A 25,216-nucleotide genomic window follows, 5' to 3' on the forward strand; every position below is an offset into this window, starting at 1 on the left:
CTCCCCTGCTCATGATGTCTCTCTCTCTCCTAGAAATAAATAAAAATATATTTTAAAAAATAATAAAATAAGATAAAATTAGAAAAAGATATACAACCCAATACCAAAATGAGCAAAAGACTTGTACGGGCAATAAACATATGAAAAGATGCTCAATCGAATCAGTCATCAGGGAAATGCAAATTGAAATCACAATGAGGCACCATCACACAGCCACCAAAATAACCAAGAAACCTACCACCACCTGGCAATACCCAGCATTGGTGACAATCTAGGGAGGTGGGGGTCCACACACGCAGCTTTTCCCAGTGAACGGAAGAGTCACACGGCTGACAGCCCAGCAGGTCCACACCTGCGTATGTAACCAGACGATGCCTGTCCATGTGCAAAGGAGACACAAACATCCACAGCCACCAAAAAGCAGGGTCTACCCAAACACCCACCAACTGTGAAATTAATGGGTCAGTCACGGAGTATTCAGACAATCAAACATGATACCCAACAAAAATGGGTCAACTTCTGAAAGGTTACACACAGAGCTGCCACAGTTGCTGGCAATCCCTTCCTAGGTGTGTGCCCAACAGGACCGAAAGCATGCTCACCCAAATACGTGCAGGCAGGTGTTCATGGCAGTGCTAGTCACAAGAACCAAACTGTGGGAACAGCCTGATATCCACCAACAGATGAACAGGCAAACCAGACATACCGTGGGCCACCACCCTACCACAGAAAGGGGGGGAATTCTCATCCGTGTTGCAGCACCAATGAACCTTGAAGGCATTAGGCTAAATGACGGAAGCCAGGCTACTTGGGACCACATATTGATCCCATGTACATGAAGCAGTGAGGACAGGCACAGGCACAGAGGCGGCTGGTGGTTGTAGGGGTGGGGCGGGGAAATGGGGAGCAACGGCCAGTGGGCACAGGGTCCCCTCTGGGGTGATGAAAAGTTCCAGAACTAGACGGTTGGGGTGGATGCACCGCCCTGTGACTGTACTAAATGCCACCGCAGTGTTCACTCTAAAAATGGGGAGCTTTGTGTTATGCGAATGCCCCCTCACTTTAAAAATAAAAACGAGAGTTGCATTCTTTGATTAATGACTCTTAAAATGAAATGTTGAACAGAAAATAAGATGTAAAAGAATATAACAAGGAGAATGATTCCATTTATACAAGACTTGAAGTAGCAGAACACAAATGCGTTATTCTGGCACGCAAACGTAAGTGGTAAAATTATCAAGTGACACAGGGAATGGGTCCCTGAAACAGATGCTAATTCTTCTGGTTCTTAACCCTCACAGTTTAATCCATTAGGATTATTTCATTAAAATGCATTATGCACTCTTTAAGGGAAACCTGGGGGGCTCAGTTGGTTAAGCGTCCGACTCTTGATTTTGACTCAGGTCATGGTCCCAGGATCATGGGATGGAGCCCTGCGTCAGGCTCCATGATGAGCATGGAACCTGCTTGGGATTCTCTCACTCTCTGCCCCTTCTCTGCCTGCATGTTCTTTCTCTCTTTTTCTCTCTCTCTCTCAAATTTTTAAAAATTTTTTAATTAAGGAAAAACGAAAATGGCATTCTTCCTGATGTATATAAATCTAAAACACACCTTAAAGGAATAGAGAACAAAACAATGGGAAAAGGGAAAGCTAGAACCAGGCATCCATACCTCATGCTGGAGGGGGCTGAGCCTAAGGCTGGGGTCCCCAGATGCCCGCCAGCACGTGGAGGGGGCAGAGCCCAAGGCTGGGGTGCTCAGATGCCCCCCCAGCTCATGGAGAGGGCAGAGCCCAAGGCTGGGGTCCCCAGATGCCTGAAGCTGATTCCTGCAGTCTCTTCAGCTCAAAGCAAGGAAGAGCCCGTTATGTTTCACTGTGCTCTGTTCCACAGCCTCACCCTGCCTGGAGAAGGCCCAGCCACCAGCCTTACAACAGCTTCTCCTCCTAACAGGTCCCATAGGCAACTTGCAAAAGCTGGGAGTCACATCTCCCATAACTAAAGCCCCGCCTGGAGATATCGCCCAGCTCTGCGTCTGGTGTGACGGAGCAGCTGTCCCTGGTCCCGGCAGAGATGAGGCCCTCACAGCAAAGCCACGGGCCCAACGGCCTCCAGCCCTCTGTGGTGGGCTGGCTGCCACACCCCTGTCCTCCAGAGCCTCCACAGCAGCCTCCACGCCAAGGCCAGCCCACCCTGACGAGGACAAGGTCTGTCTCACAGCAGCATTGAGAAGAAGAGAAGGTCTCCCAAGAGAGACGCAAGACTGAAACTGAACTACAGAGTCGCGAAGAGAAGTGGAGGGTCTGAGTAAATGGAGAGGTCTCTCATCCATCAATGAAGCCTTGACAGGGACGAGACACCAGTTCTCTGAGGAACTGACGTCCAAGTTCAGTTCAGACTTTTACAACAGAAACTATCTAAAATTCGTATGGAAAAGCAAAGCCGTATAGCAGCCAGGACAATTTTGAGAAAGAAGAATAAAATGAGAGGCTCACACGACTTGGTTTCAGAACTTACGACAGAGCCCCCCTGCCTACGGCAGCTTTTGGTGCCACAGCATAACAGGCACACACAGCAACGGACAGACTGAGATCCAGAAATCAGCCCTCACACTTCCGGCCAGCAGGTTCCCATCCAACGGGGAGAGAAGAGTCTTCCAACAGAAGGCGCTGGGACCACGGATATCCACAGGGGAGAAATGCCCCTGGACCCCAGCCTCAAGCCACACACAGGAAGTAACTCAAAATGGGTCATAGACTGCGGCACCTGGGTGGCTCAGTCGGATAAGCATCTGACTTCAGCTCAGGTCACAATCTCATGGTCTGTGAGTTTAAGCCCCGTGTCAGGCTCTGTGCTGACAGCTTGGAGCCGGGAGCCTGCTTCAGATTCTGTCTCCCTCTCTGCCCTTCCCCGGCTCATGCTCTCTCTCTCTCTTTCTCAAAAGTAAATAAACATTAAAAAATTTTTTGAAAAAGAAATGCCAAACCAAACAGGGAGAAAAGATTTGCAAACATACGTCTGATAAAGGACCCACGTCCAGAATATATAAAGAGTGCTCCAAAGTCAACAACAAGAAGACCAAGAACTCGATTGAAAAATGAGCAAAAGATTTAACTGAGTATTTTGCCAGAGACGTACAAACGGCTAAGAAGCACACGGAAAACTGTCCAGTCTCATCAGTCACGAGGGAAATGCAAACCGAAACTGCATGCGATAGTCGCCAGGCTGACGGTAGTCACAGGACAGGCAGTGCCGACGTCATTTTAAGTAAAAGAAGACAGACACACACGGGCCACGCAGGGTCTAATCCCGTCGTTTCAAGCATCCGGAGGAGCCGTGCAGAGTCGTGGTGAGGTAGGGCAGTGGCGAACAGGTACAGGATGTAAGTCAGCGGAAATCACACAGTCGAACGCTTACCCCGGGTGAGTGTATGGTACACGAGTGCTACTCGGGTGAAGCTCTTCCAAAAAGAGAGAGAAGAAGGGACAGGAAATCGACTGTCCTCCACAGGAATCGGGTCGGCCCCTGGTTCCTAAACGCCAGCAGGCTGTAGGGGGCAAAGCCCCCACTCACACCAGACGGACACCCAAAGGAACAACGCCCGGTGGCTGGAAACGATGCAAAGGACACCCTGGGGCAGCTCGGTCCTAACGGGTCACACAGCTTCCTTCCCCCTCGTTCTGCGGGAGCCCTGATCTGTCACGGGGGAACCTGAGGGCCAGGGCCACCTCACTCCAGGGGCCAGCCCGGCCCCACCTCAAGTCTGCCAAGCCTGGCACCAAACGTGGGGTGCAGGCCCCTGTGTGTAATGCCAACCCCAGCCACACATTAATCCGTCATTGCTGTGTTTTCCTGGCTGAGGTCCCTGGCCTCGTGGGGTGCAGAAACTGTCCCCACCGGGCCCGCCTGAGCTCCCCGCCTGCAGGCCCACCAGCATGATGGACGGCTACTGCTCAGGCCACGGCATCTGGGGGTGCTGCTGAGCCTTGGCCTTCATCACGTGGATGAGCCGGGGCATCACGTGGACAAGCAGGGGGCACCTCGTGGACGGGCAGGGGGACCATGTGGATGAGCAGGGGGCACCTCATGGATGGGCAGGGGGCACCTTGTGAACAGGCAGGAGGGACCACGTGGACAGGCAGGGGCACCTCGTGGACGGGCAGGGGGCAGCATATGGATGAGCAGGGGTAGTGTGTGGACAGGCAGGGGAACCACGTGGAAGAGCAGGGGCAGCACGTGGACAGGCAGGGGGACCTCGTGGACGAGCAGGAGGACCTCATGGACAAGCAGGGGCAGCGCATGGACAAGCAGGGGGACCGCGTGGATGAACAGGGGCAGCGGGTAGACAGGCAGGGGGACCGCATGGACGGGCAGGGGGCAGAGGTGCCTCCGCACGTCTGCAGGAAACCAGGCTCAAGGGCAGACAGATGCTTGACCGCACCGACAAGAAGCCCTTGGCTAACAGAACAGCTCCCTTGTCCAAAGCATCTCGGGATGTCAACAGTCACCCACTTCCAAGCTATGGAAGCCCACGCGGTCCACGGGAGGTGGTGCACACACTAGAGATGGAATTCACTCCTCGGGGGCACAGCCAGGCTCCCTGGTGCCGAGGGTACCCTCGGGGGTGCAGCCAGGCCCCAAGTGGAGGGCCACTTGGATATCTGGGCGGTCCTCTCTCGAGGTCACAGAGCCGTGACCCGGTGAGGGTGAGAGAGGACAGGCCTCCTCCACACACTGCACCTGCCTCTCAGCCTGCACTGAGATCCTTAACTGAGAGACACGGAGGAGAAAGAGGGAGCCCCGTCTTCTCTGGAGCCCCTGTCTCTCTGGAGCCCCCCCCCACATTGTCCCCTCTCGTCTTGGGGGCCAGAGGAGGGCAGCGCCTGCCCAAGGTCATTCAGCCTCCCCAGGCCCATGTCCCCTCCCCTCCGAGAACAGAGAGACTGCAGAGACCACCCGGAGGAGAATACAGGTGAAATGCAGGTGCACATCCTCAGCTGTGGCTTTAAGAGGTGGCTTGTGTGGAACTCTTGAAAGAAACATCAGTCAAATCTACTGCAGTGTCGGAGCCCCCAGGTCATCATGAGCAGCAACGCTGTCACTTCCAATCAGGACCCCCTCGGGATAGAGGGGCAAGGGCAGGGCGACGGCTTCCATCTTGTGTCCCACAGCAGCGCCCAGGCCCGCCGTAGCTGAACACAGTAGTGAGTCCACGGCGCCTGACGGGACCCCAACAGCAATGTACCGCGGTGACCCGACGGCGGGAAATGTGGTCACGGCTTCTGCGTGTGGAGGGTACCACTCACACAGACATGCAGGTGGACAGACAGACCGGGTGGGCTCGTGTGCACCGTCTCCTTCACACCTGATGGCAGATGCTGTGATGTCACCACACGGCCCCATACAGCAAGTGGGGACAAGATCAGACCTCCCTCTGGGAATAGCCAGACACAGGGGGGCCACGCCCAAGTTCATACTGGACCCAGCAAGGCAGGGGCCCGAGAACCAGGCTCTAAGACGCTGCAGCAACCCCCCCCCCCCCATCTCAACCTCATGTTCCCTTTTAGGAGAAGAGTCTCAATGTTTCTGGACGGGAAGTCTACACTCGTGACCTTTCCCGGTTCTGCACATCTGAGTGCTGAGGGCCGCAGACGACAGAGGACACGACAGTACAGTGTCCTCTCGCCTGTGCTCCTGCTAACCACCGCCTCAACGTGGCTGAAGGGAGCAAAACGCTCCGGGCCCAGTACCGCTTGCAGAATCCTCACCATTTCCACACAATTAACCCTTGTTCCTGCCACGAGAGCGTCTGTCGGGAGCAGCCCTGTTCTCGGCGGGAACAGACTCACAATGAGTCACATAAACTTGGTCACAAGTTACTTGCTCTGAGAGACACTCAGCTTTGAACTATGAGCCGTTACGGCTCAGGTAATTAAGAACAAGCCATGTTAAACAAACTAAATTAAAACCAAGACTTGAATGCTTAAATTGGCCACTGGCCTGCATATACCAGGAAGGGGGTTCAAATCCAAAAGGACCATTGACTGAGCCCACACGGCGCAAGTGGGGCAGCGGTGTGCCCGCAGGGAGCAGGATGTCCGGGCAGAGGCTGCTCTGAGCCCGTGATGCCCCAGCCAGGCGGCCCAGCTTCCCCAGAGGGAACGACCGAAGAGGCGCAGAGGTGAAGGGGTGCGCCCCAGACCACATGACACCTCCCTGCTGTGTCCAGCAGGCCACTCAACTCACCCTCACCCCCTGCCCATCCATCAGCAGAGCCCCCTGGCCCAAGCTGGCCACCCAGCCTATCCAGTGTCTCCCCTTCAGCCGGACTCTCTGAATCTAAGGCCGCCGGTGGCCTCCCTGAACTCACGCTAGATCCCCAATCCCCCCTTCCTGTGACCTACACCTCTGGTCCCTGACAGCCGCATATGCTACCCAAAAGAGCAGCCTTAGGCCCCGTCCCTTTGGGCATTTCTAACTGACGTGGAAAGTGCTTCACTGCGTGCTCACACAGCTGCAGGAAGTGACTGCTGTCTGCCGCAGATCCCGGCCTTCCACCTGCGGGTCTTTCTGTAAATACGGTCAGTGACCATAAACCCTTTGTGCGAAGGAGACTTCGCGTGTCCACTGCCCCGGCCATGGGACACCCAGATAGTGCCCAGATGGAGAAATGTTACTTCCAGGCCCATGTGGGGCATTTCTGGAGGCAAAGAGCACCTGCACCAGAGGCCAGGGTGGAAAGGGCCGTCCCCGCGGCGGGGGCCGGGGGGCACCGTCCCACCCACTGAGGGCCCGGAGCAGGAGAAGGGGCACAGCAGAGTCAGCTCGCCGGGCGAGCTGGGACACCACATCCTCCTGCCCCCCCACGGCAGGGCTCCGGGGTCCCAGGCACTCAGCGCGGAGCACACAGCTGCCGCCACAACCACACGACCCTAAATGCCTCAGGCGCATCAGTGTCCTCTGGGCCCCAACTCTCTGGAGAATCCTGTATGCCACGGTGACGGGCTACTCACCAGCTACTCCAACAGGACGTTACTGACTGCCAGATGTTTACGTGGCTCCTTGTCTCCCAAACTTTCCCCACAGAACTTACCAGAATGTAAGAACATTTATGCTTTATCTCATCCATCAGCCTACCGTACCTCTCTGTAAGAGATACACTGAATTTCTGGAGTTTTTTTCATAATTTTTCTTGAAAGAGTTCTTTTATATTGGCTGACTACATGTAACTACATTAACATTTTTGATACATAATTATTAAAAGATTATGATTGTTCTGGAAATACACCACTTAGAGTGTTCATATTTATACTGACTTATAGCGCCTCATTTAAAAACAGAGCCCCACCACCACCCTAGGGTCCTCCAAGCCCTTCGCCTTCTGGAGGCTTCCCTGGGCTCCTCCCCTTTTGGGGGTGAAACTCTCCCAGGCCCAGAATCTGAGGACTTCTCAAGGGCACGGGCCAGAGCTCCGCTGCCCTGCTCAGACTCCCCACAGCACCCAGCCCAGGAGAGCACACGTGGCCAAGCTTAGCGGGGCTGACAGCCCGAGGTCTGCAGAGGGGACTTCAGGCCCACACGGCTAGGCTGGCCTCTCTGGGACCACACACAAGCCCCTTCACCTGAGCCCCGTGACCTCGCCTGCACATCAGACAGAGACCAGACACACTGTACACGGCCGCTGATGAGACGAGTGAGGTCATGAGTGTCTGGGGCTCAGCAGACACAGGGCGCAGACAACGCCAACGCTGATGGGTGAGAGCCACCAGGCAAAATCCACACCTGTGGCAGGGATACCTCCCCCAGCACTGGAACGAATCTTTAGAAAACTGCCTTTTCTGAAAGGTCAGGGAAAACCATGGGAACCTGGATGGACAAGGAATGAGTGAATGAGGTCAGATCATGTGGGGTGAACGAATGAGAACGAATCATTCAGGGTGAATGAATGAATGAGAATGAAGTGAATGAATCAGGATGAATCATGTGGGGTGAATGAATGAGGACAGATAAGAAATGAACGATCACACGAGTAAATAAATGAATGAGGAGGGATCATGTGCGGTGAATGAATGAATCGGGATGAATCACATGGAGTGAATGAACGAGGACAGATAAGAAATGAACAAGTGAATGAGGACAGATGCAGGAAGAAGAAGGTAAGGAGAATGAATGAATGAATGATGAATGGCCTCCTCTCCCTCAACAGCTCAGGTCTAACCTCCACCAAAAGGGGGCTTTGTGCCAAAGGCCAGAAGCCTGTTCTGAGGGTGAGACACGAGTGAGGGGCAGGGGCAGGGCGGGAAGAGGTGACCGGTGGCACCAAAGGGTGAAAGGGCGGCGCCTCGGGCGGGTCTGAGGTGGACAGGGCAGCTGCCAGCCCTGGCATGTCCCCCAGCTGCTCCTGGAGCCAGAGCACATCTGTGTGTGTCCACGCCCAGCAGCCATGCTCCTTCCGAAGGACACAGCCGGACCAGCTGTCACCCCCGGGTCATAGCGTGGGGAGCGGGACCCTCAGGAGCCACACAGATGAGAGACCCACTGACTGTCGGGGTTCAGGAGGGACTTCACTGTGTTCTGCTCCTGGGCGTCCACCCACTCAGGGCACGCCCCCAGGCGCCCTGGCGCCAGCACCCGCTGGCCCATCCAGGGCCAACCCCACACGGAAGGAATGCTCCCCATGTGGACACGCAAGGCTCCACGCGGCTGCTCCGGGCGCCACCTCCCAGTGAGCAACACGCCGCCCCAACCGAGTCCCAAATGTAGAGGATGGGGGCAGGTGACAAGTTCTGTCCCCACACACGCCTGCCATTCTCTGTGACAGAACGACTTGTAACAGGGGGTCCTGCGGGCGTTTCCACCACGAGAGGACGAAAAGTTGTCCAGTAGTAAAAGTCACACACGCCACATACACCACACATGCGACACATGTGACCACACAGCACATGCTCCTCCAGAACATCCGTCCACACCCCACTCAGCAGAGCCAACCGGAACCCCTACCCTGTGCTCCCCTGACCCACCAGTGAGCTCCGCGTGACGGATACCTGAGCATGCCTTCCTGGACACCCTGACGCCCCCAGGCCACCCCACAGCCACCCAGAGGCTGCTGAGTCCTGGGCCGGCACCCCCACCTCCCACCCCGACAAAGCCCTGGCCGGCACCCACCCCACTCTGCCCCTGCCGAGTCTGGGCCACCACCGGCCGTCACCCAGAGGAAGGCCATGGCCTGCTGAGGTCCTCAGGCCTGCACATCCTTTCAGATAGGCCTTCAGGGCACAGGGCCCAGGCCAGCGTCCCTGCCACGTGCTCAGTGAAGACCTGACACAGACCCCCACATGCACAGGGACGCAATTTCTCATAGGACGCAGTCAGATCAGTAGGCGGAGAGAAGGTTCTGCTCAGTTGGCCATGTCGGCACACAGGGCTGTCTGGGGAGATCAGCTGCGTTTATGTTCCTAAACCAAAATAAAATTCCTGGTGAAACAAGCCTTCAATCATTGAAAGAGAAACAAGCAACAATCTGGGAAGGTTCTAGAAAAGATCACAAGTGTGTTTGTTTATGGTCTTGAAGTCTGGAAGGTGTTCTGAACAGAACATCAGAGGCCATAAAGGAAAGGAGGGAAAATCCACCAATGTAAAAACTACAGCCTCCCTTCGACGGGCAAACAGACAAAGCCTGGTCCATCCAGTACAATGTTAATACTTGAGCCTTGAAGACGGAGGGGAAACTCCGACACCTACCATGTGGACAAGCCTGGAGCATGTGATGCTGAGTGACACAAGCCAGCACAGGAGGACATGCACTGGGACCCACTCGCACGAGGTCCCATAGACAGTGGGGCCGGGGCTGGGGGAGAAGGCAGGGGTCCGTGTGTAACGGGACAGTCTCAGTGAGGAGGCAGAATGTTCTGGAGACAGACGGTGGGGACGGCTGAGCAGCAGCATGAATGTGCTCGGTGCCCCGACTTAAAAGTGGCTGAGGTGCTAATTTCTGTTATGTGTGTTTTACCACGATAGACAATTATGGGAAAAAAACCAAAAATCTTAAACCTTCCACCCGACAAAGGACCTTCACAGAGACACTGAAAAGACCAACGACTAACTGGGAAACATGAGGTACTGTCCACGCAGTCGTCAAGGCCTGATCTCGTCCGCTCACCAATAACAAGTCGATTAGAAAAAGGAGGCGGATTCAACCAAACCATCAAGGAGCAAAGGATAAACCAGGCGATTTGCGAACTAAATGCAGAAACCAGATGACAGCAGCACGATCCCTTCCCCCTGGAGGGTCCCCTGCACAGGGACCGCATGGGCCCCTGGCGCAAACACGACAGATTTGGGGACGGCAGAGTGTGAAAGGGTGAGCAGCGCCTCCCAAGCACAGGTCCATGCCCGGAAGCCACCATGACTGGAGGTGCCGTTTGCGGGCGGACGTGCCAGGAGGGAACCACTGGCGGGCATCGCATGCAGAGCTGGGCCACTGGACGTCAGGCACCTCTCCCACATCTTCCAACATGCAAAGCCAGCTCCCTCTGACCCCAGGCTGCAGACCCCTGACAGGAAAGAGGCAGGGTTGTGGGGGCAGCGCGAGACCCTGTCCCACGGGGGACACCACCACGGGCCTCCCTGGTTTCTCTCGGCATTTAAGAAAACGTCTTCCCGCTGAGCCTGTGGCCCCTGCCTGAATTCAGCACCTGGTCCGCACCTCCTTCCTTCGCCCCTGCTGTTCCCTCCGCTTGCCCACACTGTTCCCAACACTCGACTGCCCTCCCCGCTCTCTTCTGCCCATCCTCGAAGACCTGGCTCAAAGGTCGCTGGTTGTGATAAGTGAGCACCTCCGAAAGAATGGGGAGAATGGAGTCCTATCATCCCCTGTGACCCCACAGCATTGACAGCCTCATCCCAGAGAAGGTCCCCACTGGGATGAGATCTCAGCAGGAGGAGGGCTCAGCTACGTGCAGGGTCCTGTCGGCTGCTACGTGCAGGGTCCTGTCGGCTGCACGGACCCACACCACACAGTACCTCCAGGGCTCATCATGTTTGGGTTTGGTTGTGAGCTCTGGGACCCAGGGAGAGCGACTTCGCCCTTAGCTGGAACACAGGGGCCCCATCACTTACTCTCACCAGGCAGCGTGAGGGTCAGGACAGACCCAGGGCTCTGACACAGAGCGCAGCATTACCTAGATGCTCTTGGCTTTCTCGCTGCAAATGCCGGGCCTCAATTTTCCCACCTGACAAATGGGAGCGGGGATGTTGGCCAGGCTCCCATGGAGTCCCCATGGAGATGGGGACACGTGTGGCTGACCACAGTCCTACTGGGCCACCTGCCCTTCATGCTGGCCTCTTCCTACAACCCCCACCCCATCCCAGCCAGCTGGGGAATTTCCTCACACCCCAGCAGTCAGGCAACTTGCTATTTTTAGCGACTGAGGCTCAAAAACGGAGTGGAGCCAGGACCCAAGGCGCCATCGGGTCTGAAAGCCAGTGCCTGTCTCCTTCCTGGGGCCGCATTGCCACCCGGGGGGTGGGGGGGCACAGGTGCAGGGGGCTCACCGCTGGGGGCCTCTTGCAGAGCAGCCCCTGGGACTTGGTTCTGAAGGAATGGCCCTTGTCCCTGCCCCTGAGCAACAGGTTGCCCCACCATCCTCTGGGCCTCCGTGTCCTGGCCCATATAACGGGTGCTGGAGGTGGCTCGAATCAACTGTCCACGGGCCTCGGCAGGACATCGGCAAGGGGGCCCAGCAGGTGGGGGAGACTGCACACGATCAACTGCTAGAGTTAAAGCATTGCGGCCCCAAACCTCCAAGGCCACAGACGCACCACTAGATGTCCACAGCTGGACAACAGAGCCGAGGTCCTCCTCCCAAACCCGTGACGGACGGGCGGGGCCCTAACTGTCCTGTGCCCCCGATACCACAAGCCTGGGCCGCTCTTCCCGGCCAACAGTCCACAGAGACCCCACGCTGTGCCTTGTTCTCCTGGAACCACCGACCTTCCACCAGCTGCGCTAATTCTGGGCACAAGGGAAAGAACTCTTCTCTTGCCTGAGGGGTGGGGCTGTTGAGCTGGGTGGTCCCATCATGTGGAGGCAGACGGGCCCAGGGCAGCCCTGTCCCTGTGGGGTGCAAACCCAGCTTCTCCCAGTCCCAGCTGGGGGCTCTGAGCAGCCTACTTCACCTCTCTGTGCCTCGTAAGCGGCCCAGCAACACAGCCCACCAGCGCTGTACGAACGAGACATTGCCCATGAAGCCCAAGGTCCAGGGACCAGCTCAGAGCAGCTCTCGTGATGCAGGCTCCAGAGCCCAGAGTGCAGCCTCTCGCAGAATGCAGGTTCCCAGGGCCCAAGAGTCATTAGTCTCAAGGCCTCCTCTGCCCAGACTTAGACGCTTTATGCAAGATGAAAACCAAATTCGTTGCCTGTTCAAGCCATTAAGCTCCTCCTGAGATGAGGCCCTGTGTTCTCCAAAACACTCATTTGTCTTTTCCTGTTGCCTAAAGGAGAAGCAGCAGGCCCTTAAGCCAGAGCCGGGCCAGTTGGGTGAGAGGGGGGACAAGGGCCCCGAGGCAGAGGCCGTCCCTCAGGCCACATGTGACCGGTGGAGCGTGTTTTTCTCATCACCTGGGAGCTCGAGCCAATCTGTGGAAAAACAGCGCAGAGATGCAAGGGCGGGAGGCAGAGAGACAGTAGCAGACAATAGGAGGCCAGCCCTGCGGCAGTCCAGCCAAAGGCCTGTGTTAATTAGAGCAGCAGAGAGCAGGGCCAGCCAGGAAGACCGTCCCCAGGGCAAGGTGCCTTCACCGGCCGTCTGGTGGCTCCAGTAATGAGGCCCCAGCCTAGGGCCCAAAGCACCACGCACATATGGCGCCTCCTCATTACCAGGCTTCCCAACCCCCAGGGGCATGGCAATGCCTTCCAAGCACCCTAAGCAGAACAGGCTGGGAGGCACCCAGCTAAACCCAGGGGCTCCCACCTCCCTCCCTGAGGCCTGGGATGCACCCTCAGGGCCAGGCCACGGTTCGGTTCGTAGCCCTTCCCAGGGCTCTGGAGCACCCTGCAGGCTGCCTTCTGAAGCCGTTTGTGTCCCTGAGCAGAGGGTAAGTGCCCCCAGCATCTCCAGGAAGGACAAAGGATCTGACTTGGCTCACAGTACCTGACACCAAGCAAGGAGTCCGCACCTGCCACCTGCCCCCAGGACCCTCACCTGGAGTAACTCAATTCCACAGAGGGGCTGTGGAGGGGCATGAAGACACCTGCTCGCATGGAAACATACTGGGACCTGGAGCAAGGGACAAAGGCCCTCCCCTCAGTGGGCCTCGAAACCCTCTTCTGTACACTGATGTGGGGGGATGAGCTGGCCCCCCACAGTCCTTCCTGCTGCATCCTGAGGTCCAGAGCAGCCAGCTCACCTACCTCAGGCCCAGGTGGAGCAGAGAATGACCTTACAGAGTGGCCTCAGACTGAGGACTGGGAGGGAGTGAGACCTGGCCATGGGGTTCATGTGGGTGTCTGGGTCACAGCATCAGAGCGGCAAGGCTGTATCCAGGGAGAAGCCCACTGATGAAGTCTGCCCTCCACATAGCCAAACAGCTGCCAGAAAGAGAATGATGATGATTATTATGACAGGGAGGGGGAGGGGGAGGACAATGGTGATGACGGTGATGATGATAGTCATGATGATGGCGATGAAAATGATGATGACTGTGATTATGATGATAATGATGGAAATGACAGCGATGGTGATCGTGGTGATGGAGGTGGTGACAGTGGTGGTAACAGTGGTGGGGATGGCGGTGACGGTGGTGGTGACGGTGGTGATGGTGGTGGTGGTGGTGGTGATGATTATAAGCACGATAAGAACAGGGATGATGACACACCAGACGATGATATACCCACGGATGTTACTACAATCCGTCTTCACTGCAACCCTCAAAGTAGGTTTTATTACTCTCGTTTGACACTTGAGGAAACGGAATCCCAAAGAATGTTACTGCAAAATCTAAAGACACAATTCAACAGTCTCCTTCCAAAAGACATTTCAACGTACGTTCGATTCTGTAGCACAAATGTGTGTATGTGTGTGTTGTGTGTACATGCATGTATGAGTGTGGCTGTGTGCATGTATGCATGTGTGCGTTGTATATGTATGTGTGCATGTGTATTTCTGTGTGCGTAGACGCATGTGTGTGAGTGGAGATGTGTGCGTGTTTAAGAAATCTCTGGCCTGCCACTGAGTTCGGGGGCCTCCTGGTCCTCCCTCTCGCTCACCAGACCCCCCCCAACGACCACGTTCCTTCCTCCTGCAGACGCATGTGACCCATCATGAGAGGAGTGAGGGAGGTGGAGCACGGCCTTGGAGCCCTGAGACTCATGCTGGAGCCCTGGCTCTGCTGTGCCAAGCGTGTGGCCTTGGGCAAACGACACCCCCTTTTTATGCACAAGGGGGCCCGAGGCTCTGACCTGTCAGCAGGGGTCCCAGGGAGAGCCTTCAGGGGACACTTTCTCCTAGGAGACAGGCAGTGGTGTGGGGTCAGAAGCTGCCTCCCACGGCTATGTAGCATCACCTTCTTTTCAAGAAAAAACTGAACAGAAGGCTTGCGTCTCCGCAGGCAGAAGGACCTGCACACGGATTGAAGGAGAGACGCTGACATTGACCGACGAGAGCAAAACCACCCAGTGTGCGACCACAGGCCTGCCGGTCTCACACCTGAGCTGGGGCTGGGGGGTGGGGGGGGAGGGGGCGGCTTTCGGCACAAAGGTGTGCCCACCCCCAGTGGATTCAGTCCCGGGGATCCACATGGGAGGTAGCCTCTGAGTGGAGACGTGCAGGGAGCCCTGTTAACCTGGAAAGGATGGGCCCCAAACCACAGCCCACGCTGCTGAGCCCGGCTTCTCCTGAACTGGAAAAAGCGAAGTATTTGGATGAAAGTCAAGAGACGAGTCCGGGCCCCAGCCCCCCTGGAGCCCACTTCCTGGTCCATCAGCCTGTTCCTTTAGAGGCCCTGGCCAGAAAATGGAGCCTCTCAGCGTTTCAATATGGAAAGTGAGTTTTCCTGAGGGCAAAACAAAGATCTGAACCACAGACACATCCCCTGACAGAAAGCTCTCTTCCTAAGCCAGCCTTGCAAAGAGGAATTTTCAATCCAACCATCTGCTTCCTGCACTTTTGTCCACCTGGCTCCCGGATCCGGAAAAGTCCGAGGCAGTGGGAACGGCCAGATTCTGGAAAGTTTGGGCCAAGGGCACAGGACCCCCACACAGACACTTCCTGGACACACGTGGCCAGAGATACCACTTAGATCAGCGTGCCTGCAGGCCACACTGGCCCCCAACCAGCCAGTGCCTGGGAGCTGGGATGGGGCCACCAAAGGGTGGGAAGGGTGTGGCTCGAACATAGCTGCCTCCCAGGGGGCACCTGGGCTCCACGGAAGGAGCCACCAAGCCAGTTCTGGGTTCACATCCGAACGACTCAGAGGCCCACATTCACCAGAGCATTTTTCCCAATGACCAAAAGGTGGGAGCAGCCCCAGTGTCTGTCAGCCAAGAAGCAGACAAACACGTGGTGGCCCCCCACAACAGGGAGACCCCCCCATCCTCAGAAAGGAAGGAGGTGCTGACAGCTACAGCTCAGTGCACCCCGAGGGCGTAAGCAGACACAGAAGGACGGACACTGTGTGACTCTGTTCCGAGGGTTTGTCTGTGAGCGCACGCTGGGCAGAAGCCGGGTGGGAGCTTGACCTTCCGGGAGCCCGTCTTCAGTCTCCCCTCCTCGGTCAGTCTCCCTGCGGCCACGCGAGGGCTCTGGTGCACACAGTCAGGATCTCCGGGGGGTGAAGACAGTCCCGAGATTCTGGCCACACGCCGAGCACCGCCATGAGCCCGGTGACGCCAGCGCAGCACAGTGTCCGGAGCACAGCGGGCACTCAGCAGGTCCCTGCCGCCACGACCCAGCTTTCCGCCTGGCTGCGCCCACCCTGGGGATGGTCACCCTATCCTACACAGCTGGGGCCTCCCCGGATGACTGTCACAGCACAGCCTCCGAACTGGTGGGTGTCTGCGTTCCCTGGACGGACACCTCCCTGGGAGGCCGGCTGCTCGAGGCAGGAGCCCGTCCTCCGCTCCACCGCCCTCGGCACCTGTGCGGAGCCCAGGAGACACTGCAATCCCGCCCTGACCTGGGTGACAACTGGGCGCCCCTAGTCAGATAAAGTCGATTTCCAGTGGCCAGCATGGCGCACACACACTGTTACCTCCGGTCACCCTCATGCAGCCCCAGATGCCACGCCCTCAGCCCCGGCAACCGCTGCATGGCCACCACGTGCCGAGACCCCAAACCACATGCGGGAGCCAAAGTGGGTCTGCTCTCGCGCCTGGGAACACACGAGCAAGGAGAAGTTTCCGTGGGTCACCATCATGGCCGCTGCCATAAGCAAGAATAATGGTGAGCCCCTCCCCACCAACACACACCAAGTTCTGGTCCTTCAGCAGGTCCCACAGGAGCTTAATGCAGACCGGACCGGGAGACCAAGGCCCCGAGAACAAAACTAACCTTCCACACGAGCCAGCCCAAATCCTGGCATCCTGGAACTCCCTCCCCACACTCGGGTCACGACGGGGTGACCACAGAGCCCGCACCCACAGCACACAGGTGCACATGCCGGGCCAGCTCGGGCATCAAGGTCTGCCCTGCTCCACTCAGGCACCTGTGTGCCCACAGTGTCTCTACCCAGAGAGGCTCCTCGTCCCCCAAAACTGGCACTGAAGTGCCAGGACCCCTATAGAGCCAGGCATGGTCCATCTGTTCCCCAAGGACTGAAACCAGCTGAAGAATGGACGGTGGTCTGTGTGGCTGCCATGGGGAGTGTCTGACCTCCTGCCTGAGGTGCTGAGTCTGTCCACAGAGACAGCCCAGGGTCCCGGGGCCATCTTCAGACAGCTCACCTTTCACTCTGGACCCCCAGCACCGTCTGAATTTTGACCCATGTGAATGCACCATCCTATTAGCAGCCAGATTTAAATTTGGACTGAGTTTTTTATGTTTACGTTCAAGTTAATAAAGAGACAACTCTGAGTCATCTGGTCCCACCCGGTGACCAAGGACATACCTGCCAGATGGACACTATGGGATAGCTCAGAACAAGGGAACTGTCCCCAGTCCTGGAGGCCAGGAGCCCAGACTCAGCAGCAGCAGGTGGAGATCAAGGTGCAGCAAGGCCAAGTGCCCTTGGAGCCTCTGGAGGGGACCCCTCCGGCCATCCTGAGGCCGCTTTGCTCATCTCTGCCTCTTTGGTCACGGGCTTCTCCTCTTCTGAGCAGCCTCCTCCCCCATGCTCCCCTCTTGCAAGGACACGGCGCCAGCCACCTCCATCTGGTGGACTCCGGAAGTACCAGGCCATGGGCAGCCTTCCGGGATGACCGGTCTGTGCAGTGCTGCCGAAATCCCTGGAAAACGCCCCATCACCTGCAGGGACCCCACGCCCCACCTCCCTGGCCCAGCTCCTCTGGGGGGCCCATCCCGTGGGAACACTCTCCTTCCTGTTCGCTAGGCACTACAGCATCTGGGAATTGCCAGCCTCCCGACGACCCTCGTGCTGCGCAGTGCAGAGCCCTGAAGATGTCAATCCTGGACGCTCAGGTGGAAGGGCCCGTGAGGGTGATGGATCAAGGCTGCGATGGGACTTTCTCTCCTTACTCTGCAGGTTTGCGCGTCACTCTGATTCTGTGTAAGACTGTCATCAGAATGATGGTTACCTAACCAACAAACATAATTCACCAAAAATGAAAGAGAATGAAAACACTGCACAGCCTTTCATCCACACCGAGGAGCTTAGCTTGAAGGAAGAAACAGCCACGGAGGGAAAGGGAGGAAGTTACAGCAACTCCCTGGAAATTGATACGTTAAGCCCCAAAAAAGCCTTTACTGACAAAAAGGGACGTCCAAGACCTTGTAATGTGACAAACCCTCAGAATGTGATCCCATTTTGTGACAACGTCGAATTAGAGCACACGCAGCTCTAAGTAAAGCCTCAAGGATCGCCCAAAATGTTCCCAGCAATGAGCTCCAGGAATCTGATTTTCCCAGCGATTTGCAGGATATCAATTCGCAAGCACGGCACCTGAGGCCCTCCCAGCCGCCGGGTGCCCGTCCTTGGAAAGACCCCACCCCACAGCCATTCCTGAGGCCCTTTAGGACCATGTGACTGACATCACCGCCTGGTCAGTCACCTTCCTGGACCCAGAGCCCTGCCTGCCAGCCCCATCTCCCCACCGGGCAGTGAGCTCAGCCCAGCAAGATCCTTGCATGTAGAAGGTGCTGGAAGACTAGGCCTCTGGTGGTCAGAGCAAAGGAGCCCCACAGTGTCTGTCAATGACAAAGTCACACAGAAGCCGCAGATCCTAACCTGGTGTCGAAGACAGCCAGGTGCACATAGCAAGTTACTTCTGGAAGCCGCCCATGTTGTGCAAGCGTGTGTGTGCCCTGCGGCCACGTCCCCGGGTTTAGGGCAGGCCACCAGCAAGGCCCCTGGGAGGGGTGTCAATCCCAGCCCTGCCTCTCCCTGGGTCCTACCTTCTCTCATTGTCATCCAGGTGAGCAAACAGCACGTTCTTGGAGATGGCCTTGGCCAGCGCCGTCATGGTCTTGTAGTCCTTGGGGATGACCTGCAGGGGAAACCCGAGGAAGTCAGACTCCCGGACACCCCCCAGGGTCGGAGCTCAGGCCCGGCCCCTCCTAGCACCTGCGGGATCCCGAGAAACTGTGACGTGTTAGACACAGAACTGTCTGACCTTTGGCATGTTACCAACACCAAAACGATGGACAACCGGGGTGTGACGTGTATGTCACCATCGCTGTAACCAACAAGATGAAAGGAGGGGAAGACAAGAAGACACAGTGACCTAAGAGGTGGCCCTGTGGGGCCTTGTGGAGTTGGGGCCTTGTGGACAGCTCTGGTGGCCTTAGGGACCCCTAGACAAAGCTACAACACCTCCAGTCCCTTGGATTATCATTTCTTCTGTTGGTTTATTTCAGTGGTTTTGTTTTAAGATAATAAAATACTTGTGTAAATATTTGAAGACTGAAGAAAAAAAAAACAACTTGCACCACATTTGGAGCCACACCCAAATCGACCTTCACTCTCCTAGGTAGTGATGGGGGGGGTCTTGGAAGGGAGGTTGTCTCCTGCCGATAACTGGGCATGGTGATGGGGGGCCTTGGAAGGGGGGTCAGGCCCCTGCCGATAACTGGGCATGGGGAGGCATCTGCTGCAGCAGACCTGCCTGGCCGAAGCTCCTAGTAAGCAGGTGCCCAACAAATCAGTCACCGACCAAACGGCAAAAAGCACCTGCACCTCAAGTTACGAGCATCTCAAACGCCAAGATTTCTCCCTTAAAATAAAAGGCCCCAGTGGCAGGGCTATTTGAGCTGTAACGTGACCCCCCCTCAGAGCTGAGCTGCTAGGAATCTCTGCTGGGCTGGGGTGTGGCATGGGGCCCCCACATATGTGCACGTTACATTTAATACCATGGTCTTTACCAAGGGAGCTTTGAGAGATGGGGCCCAAGCCCCTAAAGATTTATTCTTTAAAAATAAGCCTTTTATTTTAGAATAGTTCAGATTTACAGAAAATTAGCTGAAGACAGTGCCCATACCCTGCAGCCACTTTGCCCCACTGCTCGCACCTGATACTGCTCGGGAACACATCAGAGCCGCGGAACCAGCCACAGTGCCTGGTGGCAGCATGTCCTCAGTTTCACCCCAGCGGCTCGCCATGACCCTAGGCCTCCCCCAGGTCACATTGAGTGTCAGCGCCCTGAGCTCCCCCGGCTCTGGACAGCTGCTCAGGACGCCCCTGGTCTGATGACCTGGACGGGTCTGAGGGGTGCTGCTCACATACTGTGCAGAATGTCTGTCAACCTGGGTTTGTTTGGGACCTTCTCCAGGTTGTCGGGGGTTCTGGGCTGGGGAAGGAAGACCACGGAGGTAAAGGGCCCTGGCAGGTTTTAAACAACACTTGCAGTGGTTCCTAATCTCTGACTGGAAAAGTATTAAGTGCTGGGGTCAGCGTGTAACAGGGCCAGGGTCTCAGCGTGGAGGGGGATGGTGGGGACAGCGGCCGCTCAGTAGCGTGAATGTGCTCAGTGCCCCGGAGCCGCTCACTGAAAAGTGGCTCCCTGGACCCAAGTGCCCCCAAAACCCGTGTGTTTAAGCCCAGGCCCCAGTGCATGGTGTCCGGAGGCAGCCCTGACAGGATCCACGCCCTCCTGGGAAGAGACCCCGAGGGCCCACTCTCCCTTCTCCTCGACCCCCAAGATCACAGGAGGCCACGCGGCTCCCACCAGGAACCAGCCGGCACCTGCTCCCGGATGTCTGGCCTCCAGACCGTGAGAGAAAGTCTGCGCCCCAGCCTCCCAGGCTCACAGAGATGGTAAGATGCCTGATTAAATTTCTTAAAAGGAGCAACACTAAAAATACCAAGAAAAGTAAAAATGAGGCTATAAACACACAAGATGGAAGTAGCAGGTCCCACATCTGTCAGCGACAGGGTGGGCAGGGGGCCAAGGAGGGGGGCCAGGGGGCAGACAGGGGGCCGGGCCCACACACCTATGGGCACAGGGGCACCGCTTGTGCTCTCGCGCTCCAGAGCGCACCCTGGCACAGGTGCACCTGCTCGCGAGTGGCAGCAGCAGGCTGGGCGCCATCCTCGAAGGAGGGACACCGAGGAACAGCAACGTGGAGGAGGGAATTCCCAGAGTTCTTGGGTCGGGAAACCCCACAGGAGGGCTGTGACTGTGACCATGACGTTGCCATCACACTGGCCCCTCCCCCACCAGACGGGAGAGCGGTGGGGACCCTGGGGGCCGGGGCTTGGGAGTGGACCCACCTTCCTCACATAGGACACGGCATCCTCTTCCGTGTACACCTCGGCACTCACACCCCCTCGGCGGCGGCGGGCTTTCACCACGGGGTTTGGCGGGGTCGGAGAGACCTCCTCGTCGTGGGAGTCTGACTTCTGCTGCGTCAGAATCTGCCTGGCCTCCTCCTGTGGGAAGACAGAGGGCGGGCTCAGTGCGGCAGCTGACTTGGTCTGTCGCACTCACAGGTGCAGCCGTGGCGGGGGGGGGGGGGTTGCCGGACCCTGCTCCTCTAGCACCTCAGGGCTCCACTCTGATGGCCTCTCCAGGCAGCGCAGACCCCGGCCTCCAGGGCACCCCCAAGTCCACCTCCCCCACCCACCTGGCCCTGCTGGCCACCACCCTCCCTGTTAACGACATCTCCGGAACTAGGGGGCAGGGGGAACGTCTGCTCTGCTCACCCCTGTACCCTGCATGCCACACAGATACACACACAAGAAATGGTGGATGGATACATAAAAGGAAGGCAAATCTGTTTTGTTTTCTTTCCTCCTGTCATCAATTAATTGGTTTAAAAACTGTGTGTGCAGAGGGCACAGAATACAAAAGCGTGAAGGAGCCTGCACTGTGCACTGACGGGCCCCCACCCCCCACCCTCCACATCCGCAGGTCCCAGAAGCAGTGTCCAGACCAGCAGGGCAGCACAGAGTGAGGTGGAGTCCCAGGCAAGCAGGCCCTCACTTGTCTCCCCACACGCCTAGGACAAGGCCTCTGTCCCCTCATCTGTGAGGACCACCTTGCCCAGAACACCCACACCCGGCAACCTCCTGGGTCAACCCAATGCAACAATTATGCCCTATTTTACCAGGCAGTCACCCAGAAAAAACAAGAAGTTAGGAAAGAAATGGAGTCCCACCCACGGCTCCTTCAGGGGTTCCCACTGCCCCACCTTCCAAAGCACCCTCCCTGCTTCCCAGGCAGCCTGTGAACCCTGAGAGAACCATGAAGCTATCATAATTCATACTATAGTGTAAGTGACTTCTGGAGGCATTCTTCCTCCCAGAGGGCTTGTACTTTCTAATGAAGACATTTTTAATTTTTTCTTTTAACATTTATTCATTTTTGAGAGAGAGATAGAGTGTGAGTGGGGAAGGGGCAGAGAGAGAGGGAGACACAGAATCCGAAGCAGGCTCCAGGCCCACAAATTTTGAGATCATGACTTAAGCAAAGTCAGATGCCAACTGACTGAGCCACCCAATGTGCCCCTAAAGAAGACATTTTGAAAGACCCCAAAGGGGACTTTGAAGTTCAAATGGGAGGTGGGGCATTCCTACCAGGAACACACGGGAAACTGAAAGTCAAGAAGCTATTGTCCTCCCAGAACCAAGGTAGTTCAGACATTATTCCTCATACGAGGGCCACTTGTCATGTGCCAGGCGTTGTTGCTGAGGTTCTGCACTTCCCTCATAGAAGTGTATTTCTTCCACTAAAAATAACTAAAGAGTACAGAGCTGCCCGGAAGTTCAACATGGGACGTGTCAGCTGTGGGGAATGTTATGTGGACCATAGGATGTGCCCCACCTGCCGCCGCCTGGGCCCAAGGCCCAGCTACTCCCTCAATTCCCCTTCAGGGAGGCCCGCAAGCGAGGCTCCTTTCGGGGAATTTAAAGGCCTTTAAAGGCACTGCAGCTCTCCACACACGAGCTTCCCCTGAGCCCCGTGACCTGCTGCAGCGTGAGCTCAGAGGAGGCGGAGAGGCCCCAGTCCCCCTAGGTAAAATCCTGCCCCTCGGAGGGAAGGAGGGAAAGAGAGAGAGAAAAGACGAGCAGGCAGAGCGTCAGCAATCTAGAGAGCCTGAGAGGTACGTGTGCCCAGTGGGGAGGACACTGAGCTGGGAAGGCTCATTTACAGTGTGCTGTGTGACCCTGAGTAAAATCCCTTCACCTCTCTGTGCCTCCATCGGGGACTGCTGAAGGCGACTTCACTGAGCTGTTTAAAGATAGCTTGATGGTAATGAACTGTTGGGACCTCATCAAGATAAAAAGCTTCTGCACAGCAAAGGAAACAATCCATAAAACTAATAGGCAGCCCACAGAATGGGAAAAGATAGTTGCAAATGACATATCAGATAAAGGCCTAGTATCCAAAATCTATAAGGAACTTACCAAACTCCACACCTGAAAAACAAACAAGCCAGTGAAGAAATGGGCAGGAGATATGAACAGACACTTCTTCAAAGAGGACATCCCGATGGCCAATAGACACATGAAACGATGCTCAGCATCCCTCCTCATCAGGGAAATACAAATCAATACCACACTGAGATACCACCTCACACCAGTCAGAGTGGCTAAAATGAGCAAATCAGAGGACTCTAGATGCTGGCGAGGATGTGGAGAAACGGGCACCCTCCTACACTGTTCATGGGAATGTAAACTGGCACAGCCCCTCTGGAAAACAGTGTGGAGTTTTCTCAAAAAATTAACAATAGAACTCCCCTATGACCCAGCAATAGCACTGCTAGGAATTTACCCAAGGGATACAGAAATGCTGATGCATAGGGGCACATGCACCCCAATGTTCAGAGCAGCACTCTCAACAATAGCCAAAACATGGAAAGAGCCTAACTGTCCATCAACTGATGGATGGATCAAGAAGATGTGGCTTATCTATACCATGGAATACTACATGGCAATGAGAAAGAATGAAACCTGGCCATGTGCAGCAACATGGATGGAACTCGAGAGTGTTATGCTGAGCGAAATAAGTCAGGCAGAGAAGGACAGATATCATGTATTTTCACTTATAAGTGGAACTATAGGAACTTAACAGAGGACCATGGGAGAAGAGAAGGGGAGAAAATAGTGGGGGAGAGGAAGGGGGGCAAACCATGAGAGACTCTTGAATACCAAGAACAAACTGAGGGCTGATGGGGCTGGGGGAGAGGGGAAGGAGCGTGATGGGCATCGTTTGTGGGCGCACCTCAGTGATTTTTTATTTTTAATGTTTTATTTCTAGGAGAGAGAGAGAGAGAGAGAGAGAGAGACAGCGTGAGCAGGGGAGGGTGAGAGAGAGGGAGTCACAGACTGAAACAGGCTCCAGTCTCTGAGCTGGCAGTCAGCACAGAGCCCGACGCGGGGCTCGAACCCACAAACCGCGAGATCATGACCTAAGCGAAAGTCGGACGTTTAACCGACTAAGCCACCCAGGCGCCCCAGTGATTTTTTTTTAATGTTTTATTTATTTCTAGGAGAGAGAGACGGCGTGAGCAGGGGAGTGTCAGAGAGAGGGAGACACAGAATCCGAAACAGGCTCCAGGCTCTGAGCTAGCTGTTAGCACAGAGCCTGATGTGGGGCTCGAACCCATGAACCGTGAGACCATGACCTGAGCTGAAGTCGGACGCTTAACCGACAGCCACCCAGGCACCCCAATGGGACTTCCAAAAGAAAAGGGCAGACGGGTGGCATGCATCCTCTCTCTCTCTCTCCCCCTCCCCTAAACAACGGTAAAGTTACAGCCTAAGTGGAGGTGACGGTGATGACCACAGGGTGTGCCTCAGGAGCCTCCATGGGTCTCTAAAACGGCCAGCAAGCTGCCTGGCGCTCAGGCAGTGCAATCCCCCAGGCAGAGACCCTGGGGCCAGCACCGCACTCAGGAAGGTGTGCAGAGGTGAGCTTCCCCCCTGCTTACTACCACCCCTTTCACCTTCCAGTGTGGGACCCTCAAGGCCCATCACGCATCTTCAACAGCCATGGAGCAGAGCAGCCCCTCATCTCCGCTCCATGCGTGCACACACACGTATGCACGTACACGTACACATATCCGTACATATGCATACATGTACACACACAATGTGCACATATGATACACGCGGCACATTGCATGATACACATAACACACATATAATACACATACACAACATGCACATGTAAACCTCACATATACCACACACATATATGACACACATATACAATGTATTCACATACATAAAAGTGACACAATGCATACACACACAGTACACACAGACACACATACACAATATACACGGGCACACACACAGCTCTACACATGTAACATGTATGAGGATACAACACCACCAGCACACAGTGCAGACACACAGGAGGGTGTGGCAAATCATGGATACTATGTAACTTCATTTTAGATACGTTGTCAGTTTGTGCCTCCTACAAAGGGACCTTCGGGAAACATGGAGCTCCAAGTGCTCGAGCTACGCGATCTGTCATGACCACAAACCCCACAAACCGCCATTCAGTGACCCCAGCCTCTGGGCAGCCACAGTGGCTGAGTGCGGCTGAGGCCAGCGACGCGCCTTTCAGAGCCCAGGCTCTGGGTGCGTCTCAGCAG

At 56.0% G+C, this 25,216-nt stretch overlaps 1 protein-coding gene across 1 annotated transcript in view; it reads right to left on the minus strand.

Annotated features, from left to right (window-relative positions):
- PRKAR1B (protein kinase cAMP-dependent type I regulatory subunit beta) overlaps nt 1-25,216 on the minus strand; it is a 99,628-nt gene that overhangs the window by 60,843 nt on the left and 13,569 nt on the right. Inside the window, exons 3-4 of the mRNA XM_039226098.1 lie at nt 20,880-21,038; nt 18,566-18,657 (exon numbers count right to left, since the gene is read on the minus strand). Of these exons, the coding sequence (XP_039082029.1) occupies nt 18,566-18,657; nt 20,880-21,038 (251 nt within the window). The remainder of the gene's footprint in view (nt 1-18,565; nt 18,658-20,879; nt 21,039-25,216) is intronic.

Source organism: Hyaena hyaena, unplaced genomic scaffold (assembly GCF_003009895.1).
Source record: "Hyaena hyaena isolate Hyena2069 unplaced genomic scaffold, ASM300989v1 scaffold_20, whole genome shotgun sequence".
In the NCBI taxonomy this organism is placed as follows: Eukaryota; Metazoa; Chordata; class Mammalia; order Carnivora; family Hyaenidae; genus Hyaena; species Hyaena hyaena.